The sequence below is a fragment of the Miscanthus floridulus genome, chromosome 5 (assembly GCF_019320115.1).
Source record: "Miscanthus floridulus cultivar M001 chromosome 5, ASM1932011v1, whole genome shotgun sequence".
NCBI lineage: Eukaryota > Viridiplantae > Streptophyta > Magnoliopsida > Poales > Poaceae > Miscanthus > Miscanthus floridulus.
The window spans coordinates 96,627,528-96,642,285 of NC_089584.1; the positions used below are offsets into that span (position 1 = coordinate 96,627,528).

Below are 14,758 nucleotides of genomic sequence, written 5' to 3' on the forward strand. Positions count from 1 at the left end.
TGACTCTCGGACCTGTACCACAAGACGCGGCTCCAGTGCATCATCAACTACAGCGCCGACGTCCTTGGTCAGGTGGTGAGGAAGGCCAATGCCAGGACCAGGACGCTCACCAAGGAGCAGTACCTCTCGGTAAGTACGAAACATTAATACTGACTCCTTCCATGAAGAATAGGTAGGCTTCATTTCATCTTCTGACATATCAATAACTTGATGGCATGCAGCAATGTCCTGATTGGTGCACCAGGCACTGCCTCTGCTAGGAGGCCATTGTGGATAGGTGGCTCTTGGAGGAGTGAGCGGAGAAGCACAACATCCGTCGGGACTGTCGCCTATAGATGGGTGGGGCGCCACACCACCAAGGCAACCGGAGCCTCAGCGCGTACGCCCAGACATGGGTAATCTTTTTTGTGTTTTCATCTTTATTTATTTATTCTAACGCTCGATTCTCATTACTTGTAATCATCTTTGTGTTTTCCTCGTAGTCCTAGGCGCACCAAGGCCAGGAATGCAACGAGTTCATGGCGTACGCCCTGGCACACAAGGGCAAGGCAACGGCCCCGGAAGTCACCTACAACCCGACGGATGGGCCCGAGGCGTACACCAACGCGACGTCCACAACAAGCTTAGCGAGTACACCTCGGTGGCCCATGAGCACCATGGGGAGGACTTCGATCTGGCCACCTAGCCCCTGGACACAGACCTCCTAATGAGGCTAGGAGGAGGGAAGCAGCATGGCCGGTACTAGATGGCGGACGGCACAGTCGACTCCGCCTCTGTTCCCATCCTCGCCAAGATTCGAGCAAGGAGCATGAGCTCCTCCCTCCCCATATGCTCTCGGCAGCAGAGCTCACAACAGCAGATGGCGAAACTCCAGGTTAGTACTATTTTATTCGTCGTTCATTGCTTTTACACATCTACCTTGCCTTTGCATTGTTTAAACATCGCGGGTGAAATGTTGCAGGCCGACTTGCGGAGGTTGGAGGCCCAGCAGGCGGCCCAGGTGGAGGCCCATCAGCTGGAGATGGAGGCTGTACAAACCCAGAGGGTGGCCGAGGCGCAGAGGCTATAGGACATATTCAGCTTCATGGCGAGCCTTTAGGCCTTGCCAGGTGTGGTCGTGCCCCAGTCGCTGCTCGCTCCAGTTGTGGCTCCTCCTCCTCCTGTAGGGACTCCGGTGAGTATATATGATTGTTTATTCCTTTAGCTTGTGCGGCCCTCCTATAGATACTCATGAATTCGCTTCTCCTTTGTGCAGCCACAGTCGGCAGGTTCGAACCCGACTCCTCAAGGTGACCCTTCTCTACAGGCCGGGTGGCCAACTGGCCCTCCTCAAGGTGGCAGTTCACACTCCGGGTGGGGAGGCTGGCAGTAGGTACCGTTTATTTGTTTCTTTTCATGTTGCATGGATTTGTGTTAGACTTAGCCTTATGTTGGACTACTACTAGAGACATATATATATTGTGATTGATATTGTCATGGATGATGCGAATGTATGTGATGGATTATGGACAATGGATTTGTATGTGATGTATTATGGATGGTGGATGTGTATGTGATGGGTTATGGATGTGTATATGATGGAATATGGATGTGAATGTGATATATCATGTGCTGTGTGTTGATATATATGTGATTTCTTTGTTTGTGCTGATGGAAAGCAAAAAACAAAAAAAAGCATTTTCCCCTCTTTGCCGAGTGCCACACTTGGCAAAGAGGGCTTTGCCGAGTGCCGTGACCATGGCACTCGGCAAAGCTGGGAAGTAGAGACCCAATTTCCCAGCTTTGCCGAGTGCCAGAGCCATGGCACTCGGCAAAGATTTTTTTTAAAAAGAAAAAAATTCTTTGCCGAGTGCAAGAGTATGGCACTCGGCAAATAATTTTTTAAAAAAAGAAAAAATTCTTTGCCGAGTGCCGCTGAGGCCGTCGGAGTTGACGTCGGATTTTTTTGCCGAGTGTTGACGTGACACTCGGCAAAGGCTTTACCGAGTGCCTGATATGTGGCACTCGACAAAGAAACCTTTGCCGACGGGTTCTTTGCCGAGTGCGGCACTCGGCAAAGCCTTTGCCGAGTGCAATAGGGACTTTGCCGAGTGCCCTAAGCACTCGGCAAAGAGCCCGTCTGCAGTAGTGAATGTGGCCCATGCTTGCTAACCGCACGGGTAGCTAGCTTTTTCACTATAACATTTGGGCTTTTTACATGAAAATATTTCTTTGGCACGGATTGAGCGTAGCTCAGCTGGTTTGGTTTGTTGTGGTGGAATATGTCCGTCTAGGTTCAAGTCCTTAACTTGATGTGTGTGTTTGTATTTTCATGAATTTATTCTATAATTTAACTTTGTGGGTGTTGAGTGAGGAGGCTCGCGTTCCCTGCTAGATAACATAAGAGGCCCACTAGGCCCAAGGTGACCTGATTTGAGGGGCAGCCTTGTCGTTTAGGAAGGGCACCTTTGCCCGGACCAACAGACAAGCCCCTCGCTTGGGAACTCGGAAACTCTCGGGCGATTCTGCTTGATAACATAAAAGGCCCGCTAGACCCAAGGTGACATGATTAAAGGGCAGCCTTGTCATTTAGGAAGGGCACCTTTTTGCCCGGACCAACAGACAAGTCCTTCGCTCGGGAACCCAGGAACTCTCGACCGATTCCCCTAATTGGTTTTTGACCTGATTAAAAGGGCAACCTCATTGTTGAAAAGGACCCTAATTGTCTAGGGGCATTGCGCCCCTCCAGCTGGATAACATAAAGTCCCTCGCTCGAGAACCCGGGAACTCCCAAGCGATCTAGCCCAGGCTTCAGGAGGATGCCTTTGCCCGAACCTGAAGACAAGTCCCTCGCTCGATAACCCGGGAACTCTTGACCAATTCCCCTAATTGGCTAGGGGCCTTGCGCCCCCACTGGATAACATAAAAGGCCCGTAGGCCCAAGGTGGCCTGATTAAAGGACAACCTCATCGTTTTGGAAGGGAGCCTTTGCCCAGACCAGTCGACGAGTCTCTCGCTCTAGAACCCGGCCTTTGCCCAGACCAGCAGACAAGTCCCTTGCTCGAGGACCCAGGAACTCCCAAGCGACCTGGCCCACGCTTTGAAAGGACGCCCTTGCTTGACCAGCAGACAAGAGGCTAGGCTTTGGCTCAACAGAATAGGCTGTGTGTTGGGTTACTGGAGAGGGCTTAATGGGCTGTTCTAAAAACTTATTCCTAAAAAAAAATTTGCGCCGGGCCCTAGACCTATATTCGTCCCTTGTGGTGTCGTGCCACCTATCGTGATGAGATCCTAGGCACAACATTGTCTCACATTTATATCGTACCGACATGGCCTAAATTTTTTTTCGTTCCATACCATGCTTTAAGTTGTGCCATGACCCACCCTTAAACTGTACAACCCAAATTCTAGGTCTACCTGCCATGGACAGCTCAGGCTCGGCCCAACACAACACGAAACACACGAGCGACCAAAATTTTACCTTGCAGGAGGTGGCGTATTGGCGGCGGTGGACGTGAGGACGTCTGGTTCGGTCCCGACGATCGTAAGGTAGTCTTCACGGGAGACAACAAAAACATGGGTGAGATCTCCACTTTTCGGTATCAGATCACAAGGGGAGAAGGAAATCAAGCGGAAAAGTGAGGAGCTGGCAGCTTCGATTCCAACTTGTTGGAGGTCCAATTTTCTTGTGGTGCGCCAAAAACCAGTTTAGAGAGTAGTTTTTTTAAACTCTTAGAGATGCTCTTACAAATGTATAAGTATTATTGAAGCAGCGAAATCATTGTGCAAGACACCGGTCCCGTGATATGCCAGTTTGTTCGTGAAAATCAAAGATTCAAGGCGGTTTGATTGAAGCACGGGATCGGAAACTAGATGGCCGAACCTGTGCTGTGCACTGGAATTAATCTCTCAGAAGAACAAGACCTAAGATCTTGAAAAGGGACGGAGGGGGCAACACTGGCAAATATATTGTCGAAGTACAAGCGGGCTGTTTGGCTCAATGACTCTGGTCACCAGTCTAACTAGCCGATGCCCAAAAAAGGTTACTGCCAAAAGCCCCAAACTCACCATGTCCCCGCCGCCGCCGATACGTGCGATGCTCAGTCGCTGATCACCAGCTGACACTGACTGACAGACAGCCAGGTAACCAGAGCGGTAGCGTACAAGGCCGCAAACACCGAGCGAGCCAGCCTACAACGCTCGGGCGCAACCGCGTGCCGGCATATCTAGCCGTGGTCCCGGTCGCACGTGAAGCGAATATCGGCAAGGATCCCCCGGCTACTTACCAATGCAATAGCCGGAGCCGGCGGGCGCAGCGCGTGGCGTGATTGCATTGTGAGATCGTCGCTGGGCTGTTCGCGATCTTTGCGCCGACGCCGCATGTCCCCGCCCGCGGCCCCCGGGCAGCCAGTCCATCCGCGGTGTCCGATCGATGCACTCACCACCAGCAGCGGCATCGGCTAGCGCGCTGGCTCTGGGGTCTGGCCGTGCTCTGGGGCTCTGCAGGCGCGAGGCGCGTCGCGAGCGATACGGTACGGTCGAACCAGCGAAGCTTCTGCTGGACGGGGACGGGATGGCCGGGCGCTCCCCGACGCTGGCTAAATCCCGCCCGGATCTCCGTGTAGATCGCCTCTGAGTTGTACGTACCGAAGCCGATCCGCTCCGACGCTTTGTTTATGGCAGGGGTTCCTCCTGTCCCGGCCGGCGTACGTACTTAAACTAGTCCGCCTCCGTGGCCCGCGCCGCGCGGTTTCTTTACTCCCTCCGCCGTGTCGGAGCGACGACTTGCTTGTTCTCCCCACCCCGGCGGCCCGCCGTGTCGGAGCGAGCCAGCACACATGTCGCGCCGCGGTTGGCTGCGGCCCCGCCCGGCCCCCAGGGACTAGCTAGCTAGCTGCGGTGGTAGTCGCGAGGTCCATCGCAATAATGGGGGCGTACGCCCTTCGAGGAGGAGGAGGAGCGTGTGAGGTGAGGTCGCGACCTGCTAGTAGCCGGAGTAGATAGCTAGCTGAAGAATCGTGGAAGATTTTCCAGGTCTCAGCCCGCCATTTGCAAGCAAAGCGAGCACGCACACGGGCGGATCACGATAGATCAAGGCTGCGTGTGCCGGTGTGTGAGAATGGAGCCAGGTCAAGAATCTCTGCAGGTACGTACCAAGTGTATCGTATCATCGTGGCGAAGATCGCGATCTCATCGATCATGTGACAGTACTAAGCCGGGAACTCATTATTATCAGCAGTAGTGTTCTGCATGCGGTTTATATATACATGTGGTCTAGCTTGATTGAAAGGTTCATTAATTCACGACTAGCTACTAGGGGAAGACGACCAGGTGGCTCTATCTATTACACACACGACACACACGTCGGACCTGTAGAGTCTATCCCCTTTGAAAGCACGCCTTACGTCTTGTTTAGTTGGACCCTAAAGTCCAAAAAGTTGCTATAGTATCTGTCACATCGAATGTTTGCGGCCTGTGCATGGAGCATTAAATGTAGACGAAAAGAAAAACTAATTGCACAGTTTGGTGGGAAATTGCAAGACGAACGTTTTAAGCCTAATTAGTCAATATTTGGACACTATTTGCCAAATAAAAACGAAGGTGCTACAGTAGCCTAAAATTCCAAATTTCGCGGACTAAACGAGGGCTTATACTACTAGCGTAGCGTGGCACACGTTCGCCACTTCCTACAGTGCGTCGAGCCCTTTCTACTGCACTCGGCCTCAGGTCGCCGTCGTCGTTGCGTTTCGTTTCTAGTTGGCCGTGTTACACGATTATTCTGATCGTACCGTCTTAACACGACAAGATGTTAGGTGCTTAATTCCAACCGCGCTAACGTGCGCAGAGCGACCTGAGCGCTATGTGACAAACAATTAAAGGCAAGGCCGCCGGGGCGGATCACTGTCAAATTTAGGCCTTGTTTAGTTGTCAAACTTTGGATGTGCAAAGCTGGTAAAGCATACTGTAGCGTCACTGTAGCATTCGTTTATATTTGGTAATAATTATCCAACCATTGACTAATTAGGCTTAAAATGTTCGTCTCGCAAAGTACAACCAAACTGTGCAATTAGTTTTTAATTTCGTCTACTTTTAGTATTCCATGTATGTACCGTAAATTTGATGTGACGGAGAATCTTTTTTTTACGTAGTGCCAAAATTGGGAGTTTGGAAGGAACTAAACAAGGGCTCACCTAAGCTATCTTTTTCATTTCCCAGATCCCACCAGAGTTTGCACCCCAGCTGGAGTAACAAAAAGGCCCAATGCATTGCTTTTTGCACCCCCTTTATTTAATGATGATAGTAGATGTTTCCATCTTTGATTTGAAATGTCAGCACACAACGGGAGTATTTCTTTAAACGCCAAATTAATTATGTCATTAACACGTAAGTCGTAACGATGTCAGCATTTAACGTTTCAAAAGATGACGTCATTTAGTTGGAATAACTCATAACTGAAATCCTCGCCAAAAAGTGATGATGCATTTTTAGTTTGCATCTTAAAGTCATCTTACTTACTCCTTCTGTCCCCCAAAAAGAGTACAGTACACCTCTTGTTTTTTTTAAATAATCAATTTTGAGCTTAGCTAAGTTTATAAAAAATAGTATTAATATTTATATTTCTAAATAGTTTATATAAAATTGTATTATATGATTAATGTAATAATACTTATACGATATCGTAAATGTTAGTGTTTTTTTTAAAGATTTGGCTAAACTTGAAATTAGTGGACTTGTCGGAAAGTGAGATCTACACTCTTTTTTGGATGGAGGGAGTATGTATGTACTGACTAGCAAAACATCAGTAGTAAGTATTCAGGATTCTAATAAAAAGGACTGCATCTAACTTTTTTATTTTTTAAATTAATCAGATATGAGATGATTATATTAATATAGAAGAAGTGTTGAACCTAACTTTGGTTGATTTGATTGTCACTATAACACAACCAATATTTGAAGGTGTTTTATTAATGTTATATTGTTATCTTTAGAAAACGCCGCCTCAGGTACTTTGTGCTTGAATGCATGTTTTTAGAGAAAATGTCTCAAAGTATAAAACATATATATAACAGGGTAAAACATGTAAACGCCAAAAAGCAAAGTTTTTTTTGTATGTTTTGCAAAATGCCTTACAAAACTTATCACGAAGCTCTTCGATAGTTACTCCCACCATCACTCTGAATAAATCAATTCCTAGAATTGTCTTAAATCAAACCTTTTTATGTTTAAATGAATTTATAGAAAAGAGCAAAAAAGTTTATGACACCAGATAAGGATATTATAAAAATATATTTTATGGTGTTTCTAGCTATTTGGTTTCATAAATCTTAGGGCTCTTTTCAACAAATTCGATCAAACTTAAAAAAAGTTTGGCTTAAGACAACTTTAAGAATTGATTTATTCAAGGATAGAGGTAGTAGAATTTATTGTCCAATGAGTAAATGGTATCTACATGTGCATAACCTCCGATTCTAAATGTAAAGGTCATCTTAGGATTTCATCCGGTCAACTTTTATTTTAACTTGGACCAGTAAAGCTACAAGGATTCACAAACATACATATACGATTGATGCTACCATATTCACCAAAAAAACTTTCATAATATATAATTTTGCTATTTAAAATGTTTTATTTGAACAAAATTGCAAGTCAAAGTGTGTCATATTAGAGAACATGTCAATGTCATAAAATGACATACATTTGGAATCAGAGGTAGTATTTACTTCTGTAACTAACCAACAAAAAAAAGGGGGGTTTGATGAAAAAGATCCTAGGAGATCACCTAACAAATAAAAATGAGTTAGCCATTCTTATTTAGTTTTGTACGTATTTTTCTTGCAAACGATAGGGTTTTGTGGCACATGGTATTAACTATAATCTAAAGATGGCCGTACGGTACCACTAGATGCAATTAAAAATTTGAAGCAAGAAAAGCTTGGGAGGACAGGTCTCCCGGCCCTTTTAATAAGTGGGGGATATATTTGCTCTGCAAGGAGATCTCTTCCTTCCCATTTTAAAAGGGGCTCGTGCATCATTCAATCAACTCTCTCTCTCTCTCTCTCACACACACACACACACACACACACCTCCTCTACCTAGCTTTGTTCATCTTGTTCTCTCAAGTCTTCCTTCTAGCTAGGTCTTCGGTCTCGGACATGAGTGGGAGCAACTTTGGGGACAGCATGGGGTGGAGCAGTAGTGGGAGAAGGGGCAAGAGAGGCGGAGGCAGCGCCGGCGGCACCGACAAGCCCAAGCAGCCGCAGCGAGGGCTAGGCGTGGCGCAGCTTGAGAAGATTAGGTTACAGAGCGAAATGGCGAAGTACTTCCATCCCCTCGGCCAGCCCCCCAGCTTGATCCACAGAACGGGCAGCCTCAACTTGGTAAGTGATGATGGGTGTCTTTGCAAAACGTCTCTCTCTTCGTTCTATGTAGTTTGCTGGCATGCCATCATGTATTATTAGGAATCCTAATTTCTTTGTGCTTTTGAATTGGATCGATCTAGCAGGAGGATGCACGGGCGTCGACGTCCTCGCTGTCGTCGTTGCCATCTTCCTCCTTCCATCCTACCACCATCTCGTCGCCGTTCCCAATCCATCAAAATTTCGCGGTACATGGACACCTTTCCCTTGGAAAGATTACTAGTACTATCTGTCACATGTAGAACAAACTCTACCTCACTCTTACTAGTAGTTCCTTAGGAAGGAATTGGTCTGTCAGAAGTTCAGACTTACATATATCTAGCTTCTACATGAGAGAGGGATAATCCAAATGGAAGCCTTCTTTGATGCATGATTCAGTGGGTATGGGTTGCTATATAGCACAGGCCGGTGACACATGCATGTGGAGATAACAGAAATTAGTCCCCTTTTTTCTGAACACAGAAGAGTGGGTCTTAAAGCCTAATTCTCCATGGCCAACAGTGAATTGATTGGTCTATCGTTTGTTCAAAAGCAACTTCTTTGACGAGTCATGCTTCTACCAGATTCAGTTGAGTTGCATATATATGTACTTTCTAGCTAAGTTGGCTGGACAGCTCTAAATCTCTTCTTTCTTTGTGATTCGTTAGTTGTCGCCTTTTTCTTGTTTGTGTGTTTTCTTTGATATCTAGCTCCATCATGTGGTTTCTTTGTTTGTGTGGTTCTTCTAAATGCATTATGAATTATTGTAACACCAAGATGTATAGAGTTGTTAGGGGGTGTTTAGATCCCTTCCAGTTTGGAAAATGGACACTGTAGCACTTTCGTTTGTATTTGACAAAAAATGTTTAATTATGGATTATTTAGGCTTAAAAGATTCGTCTCGTCAATTACGGGCAAACTGTGCAATTAGTTGTTCTTTTTACCTATATTTATTGCTCCATGCATATGCCGCAAGATTTGATGTGACGGGGAATCTTGAAAAATTTTGGATTTTGGGTGGGATCTAAACACCCCCTTACATTATCTCTGGCTTTATCATGCATGTAGATGCCATACGGAGAGAGACACGTACGATACAGTGAATTCCAAGCTCCCATCATAAGGTACGGTGGTGGGAACTCATATATTATATTATCACTGCATGCTCATTTACTGAATTTAAGAGATGTCTCACTCCCAATAGCTTGTCACAAGCTCCAACTAACATTGCTGATTTTGCAACTACGTGTGCCAACTACCAGATCACCGAGGAGCAGTGCTGTCTATGGCAACCCACATTACGCGCAGCATCCTAACATCACATTGCCCCTCTTTGAACCACAGGTACGTATATGTAACGCCCCTGGGAATACGGCTAAGATCCACTCTACATGTTGAATGGACCACACCTGTTAATTAACTCTCTTGCGCTTTCATCCTCGCTTCGCGCAAAACGGTTAATCGAAGATTACCAAAGGATGGGTGAAACAGTGCTTTCACGATGATACAGCAATCACATGAACAGTGACTGCGCCCCATTACTGTGTCACAACAGTAAACCCTCCGTTTGGCCCGGCCCACCTTGTCGCTACAGTGCCACAGCTACAACCTCGGTCCATATATAGCCCACGCGCGCAGTTATAGTACCTCGGCCCATTTAGGCGGGATGTTACAATCACCCCTTAGAATTCAACGTCCTCGTCGAATGCTAGACTGGCTTAACGTGAGACCCCGCTAAATGGGCCAAGTTGGGCTGGCCCGAACGGCAAGCTACTGTAGCTCGGGTTGCTGGTTGCTGTAGCAACGGAACACTGTAGCTACGCTTTAGTCCCTTACCGAAACTTGAGGGGAAACTGAACCAACTTAAAAGCCTGAGCCTGGGAGGGAATTAACTCCGGTTCGAACCTTTTGCGCGAAACGAGGACAAAAGCGCAAGAGAGTTAATTAGCAAGTGTGGTCCATTTAACGTATAAAGTGGATCTTAGCCGTATTCCCGAGTTGGGACGTTACAGTATGTAGATCATCATAAGAGTGAGGCGGTAGAGTTGAATGAGTGTGATCTAGTCACTGTTCACCTAGATGTATTATCTTACCGTTAGTATTTATATAGAGAGATAAACATGTTCGTTTGCAAAATTTTGGTATAGGAATCTGCCCGATTGAAGGGACATCATGATCGAAGTCAGTCAGCAGATTCAACAAGTTTCAACTCCGACGATCCACAAGACGTGGACCTTGAACTCAAGCTATGATCCTAAAATGTTCCTCCTTTCTCCTCTCCTTCGATGTGATCTGATGTGATAGATTTGTTAGTCTGCATGGGAAGATTTGTTAGTCTTCATGGGCCTTTTCACTTGTGCAATAAGTTTCTGAATTGGTGCCACTAGTCAGAACCAATGCAAGAGGATTTGCCGCCTTTTCTGTAATGATATGATGCCTGGTTGCCTGCTGCCAGAAGAGAGAAATAGTATTAACGCGCTTTTTTAATCAAGACATGCATGTTGTGTGCATGGGCATGGGATCTGGTGATCATATCTAGCAGTTGTTCTGATTGTACTGTGAAGCATACTAGTAGATGTGTTGACTCTTGCCTGCAACTGCGCTGCAAGCTTGTACACTGACACAGTTGGTACATGGGTTGTCATTAATTTATGCAACACAAATTTCATCATTGCTGAGATCAGAGAGAATGTTCGTATGTGTAGGAGCACTTGCATATATATGCTGAATATTTGGATCCACAAGCACAAGAGATGGAAATGTAATAATAACTTTATCTGCAAGCATGATCTCAAACACAGCTGTCTTCTGTACCACTTCTCTAGTACAGCTTGCCTCCTGTTCGTTTGGCTGTGGCTTGTCGTAAACGATCGTAAATTTTCGGCTGGAACAGTATTTTTCTCTCACACAAACTAGTCAGCAGTACTTCTTCACGAACCAGCAACGATACGAACCAGCCAACCGAACAGTAAAGTTCTTGATGTCTGTATACAATCTTCTCTCCGTATGCATCAATAAGGTTCTTGATCTACCTTCGCATAGTAATATAAGAATGCGTCTTTTGACCATGCATTCATAGTGTGCATATATACAGCATACATGCTTATTAGACAAGGATACATATGCTCCATATTAGGCTTTTTGTATTATTGATCAGAAGCTATCACATTGTCATACTTTCAGACTTCAAATATATGTTTCTATTCTCGTCATCTGTTTGTTTTAGAGCTTTTAGATATATACATGCACGACACATTATCAGCGCGGTGTGGAATATTGATCAGCAGCTAGCTCATCATCTACGTACATTCTACGCTACAATATATAAGGTATGGTTTGCCCACGCTCAAAACTATGTACCACAATTCATGCTTAGTTGCTTATATACTAAACTAGCTAGCTACATTCTAGTGCAATTGTATGTGTGCAAATTTAACATCATAGTAAAAATAAATTGGCAGTGTAATTGTGCATACTAATATACACTACTAGAAAACAAACCTTTCATTCCGCCTCTATTTTTGCCTTTAGTACCGGTATTTTTGTGTTCGGGACTAAAGGGACTATTAGTCCCGATTGTATCCTCAAACAAGGATACAAAGTTCCTGCCCCAAGTGTGTGGCGACGGCAAGCAACAATTAGTCCCGGTTATAGCCCAGAGCTGGGACTAAAGATTATCCTTTAGTCCCGTCTAGACCCTCCAACCGGGAATAAATCTTTACTCCCGACTTGAGGATCCAGCCGGGATTAAAGGATGATCTTTAGTCCCGGCTCTAGGCTATAACCGGGATAAAATCTTTCTTGATAAAATAATATAGTCGCGCTGGACAAAAAATAGGGCAGCCAGGCATTGAACCCACGACCTCATAGCCAAGGTCCAAACCGCAGCGCACTAGCTAGCCATCTGAACTAAGTCACTTTCTCGACAAGAAAGCACCCAAACATTTATTTAATAAGAGAAAAGACCATTTAATTGATTATATTTTTTGTTAACTATACTTTGAATTTTCTGATCTATGTGCTTTCTAGTGCCTGATTGATCTCATAATTTTTATCAGGGTTTCAAATGCCCAGTGTGAAGCCACCACCAAGTTCGAGATTTTTCTGAATTGGTTTGGTAATTTTTTTCACTTTAATTGAATTTCCACGCGACTTCACCGATTAATTATACGTTGAACTGAGTCCACCCCCGAAAAGATACGGAATGGTGCCAAGCTTTGCCAAATGGTCTCTTGTGCACTAGGAGACAAATATTTGTGGAGGTTGATGCAAAATTATATTGTTTTGAATATGTAATTCGCCGTGTTTCGTCTCACGCGGCACAAAGAAAAATGTAATAATAAAAATAATTATCAGAAAAACCTAAGATCTTGTGTGGGGCCATATTTTGGGTGTAAATGACTGCCAAAATTTTTTTAAGCCATTTCGACATAGGCGGAGTCGACGTGCTTCACAGAGGTATATAGAACCTCTCGTCGAACCTTATCTATACACCTAGGTTCTCTAGGATTCTGAGGTCCATGTGCTTTCTAGTGCCGGATTGGGCTGAAACTTTTTCTCAAGACTTCAAATGTCTTATGTGTAGCCACCACCAAGTTTGAGATTTTTCTGAGGTGGTTTGATACTTTTTTAACTTTAATTGAATTTCCGCCCGAACTCACCGATTAATTATACAATGATTAATGAAGAACCTAAAGATTTATGTTACAATTACGTGAAAACTAATTTTCTATCGAAAACCAATAAATTTAATAATTTCAATTAAAGTCTACATTTTTGCATTAACGAAAATAGTGAGTATTAGTTGCATTATGTTCAACATTTATAATAAAAAACACAATAGTTTAGGTCACATATTTTTTTTGTGTGCAGTAAATGAAAATAAAGTTTATTACTTTTTCTAAAAAAATTTATGCCTAGTATTGAATTTACTGCGCAAATAATAAGACTTAAACATTTAAATACAAAACATATATAAAATAAACTGATCTGCTTAAAAGTTGGCTGGAAATGAAAATGTAGCCCACCTTTAGTCTAGGCTCCTGCCACCCGCTAGGACTAAAGGTGGGCTGCATTTGGCGGCCCGCCAAAAAATCCTTTAGTCCCGGCTCTTGCCACCAGTCGGGACTAAAGGTCCCCCCTTTAGTCCCGGCTGGTGGCAGGAGCCGGGACTAAAGGTGCTTTAGTCCCGGGCGGTGGATGGAGCCGGGACTAAAGGTCCCTCTCCTTTATACCGCCGCCTCCCTTCTCTCTTCTTCCTCATCGATCGTCTTCGTCTTCAGCGCGTCTCCAGAGCTCCGTCGCCGCCGATTCGCCTCCCCGGCCACCCCCGACGCCGCCTTCCTCATCGGAGGGCACCCCGAGGATCGCCCACCTCGCCGGAGTAGCCCCGACGCCACGCCCCTCACCGAGGAGCCCCCGGCCACCCCCGACGCCGCGCGCACGCCACGCCGCCGCCGATTTTGCCTTCCCCGCCACCCCCGTCGCCGCCTTCCTCACAGGAGGGCACCCCGACGCCCACCCACCTCACTAGAGTAGCCCCGATGCCGCGCCCCTCAAGGAGGAGCCCCTGGCTGCCCCTGACGCCACGCGCGCGCCACGCCGCCGCCGTTTCGCTTTCCTGGGCCACCCCGGCCCGACGCCGCTCCTTCTTCCTCACCAGAGGGCATCCCGACGCCCACCCACACCTCGCCGGAGTAGCCCCGACGACGTCGTGCCCGACCAGGAGCCCCCATGCCTTGATCCAGGCCGCTGTCCACCACCGCCCATCGCCAACACTCCATTCTATTAATGTGTGTATGTATGAAATGTGTATATATATATATCAATTAATGTATATATGTATGAAATTAATGTGTGTGTATATATATATATATCAATTAATGTCTACATGTATAATTTTTCCTTAGGAAAAAAAATCAATTGTGTTATATTCTGATACCATGTGGCCTATACCCTAAACCCTAAACCACCCTAAACCCTCCCCGGCCGCCCCGCGCAGGCACCATCGCCCTGAAATGTGTATGAAACCCTAATTGCATAATTATTGTTTTATAATTGTTTAGGCTCTCTATGGCCGACCCGAGAGACGATGACCTGGAGGCGGAAATGATGGATATTATCAACGCCGGCACTGAACATTGTGCCGATGTTGATAATGACCAGCAGGAAGGCGACAAGAGTCAATACTTGAATCTCGATCATATTGTTGAGGAAGTTGTTCATGAAGATAATTCCGGCGAGGTATATATTTCTCAATATCTAGCTCTCATTTATTTATTATGCATACATGTAGCCCACTGGATCGACCTTCATTTTATAATAATTTTTGTGTTTCTATGCATACATAGCCGTCTGGATCGACGACGACGACGGGGAACACA

At 45.6% G+C, this 14,758-nt stretch overlaps 1 protein-coding gene across 3 annotated transcripts; it reads left to right on the forward strand.

Moving 5' to 3' along the window:
• The first annotated feature begins 7,995 nt into the window (after positions 1–7,995).
• On the forward strand, positions 7,996–11,046 carry LOC136452692 (protein SPEAR1-like). 3 transcript variants are annotated; one of them, XM_066453280.1, is made up of 5 exons: positions 7,996–8,357; positions 8,480–8,584; positions 9,444–9,499; positions 9,638–9,719; positions 10,523–11,046. In XM_066453280.1, the coding sequence occupies exons 1-5, from the start codon at positions 8,133–8,135 to the stop codon at positions 10,625–10,627; spliced, it is 573 nt and encodes a 190-aa protein (XP_066309377.1). In that variant the 5' UTR covers positions 7,996–8,132; the 3' UTR covers positions 10,628–11,046. The 3 variants fall into 3 exon arrangements, with proteins under 3 accessions (XP_066309377.1, XP_066309378.1, XP_066309379.1); XM_066453281.1 differs by having other exon boundaries at positions 8,483–8,584; XM_066453282.1 differs by lacking the exon at positions 8,480–8,584.
• The last annotated feature ends 3,712 nt before the right edge of the window (positions 11,047–14,758 follow it).

Bases quoted from the DNA above. Each gene is read 5' to 3' on its own strand.
- LOC136452692 (XM_066453280.1), top strand. From the start codon at position 8,133: ATGAGTGGGAGCAACTTTGGGGACAGCATGGGGTGGAGCAGTAGTGGG. The intron at 8,358-8,479 runs GTAAGTGATGAT...GGATCGATCTAG, and splicing joins GAACGGGCAGCCTCAACTTG to CAGGAGGATGCACGGGCGTC. The intron at 9,720-10,522 runs GTACGTATATGT...ATTTTGGTATAG, and splicing joins TGCCCCTCTTTGAACCACAG to GAATCTGCCCGATTGAAGGG.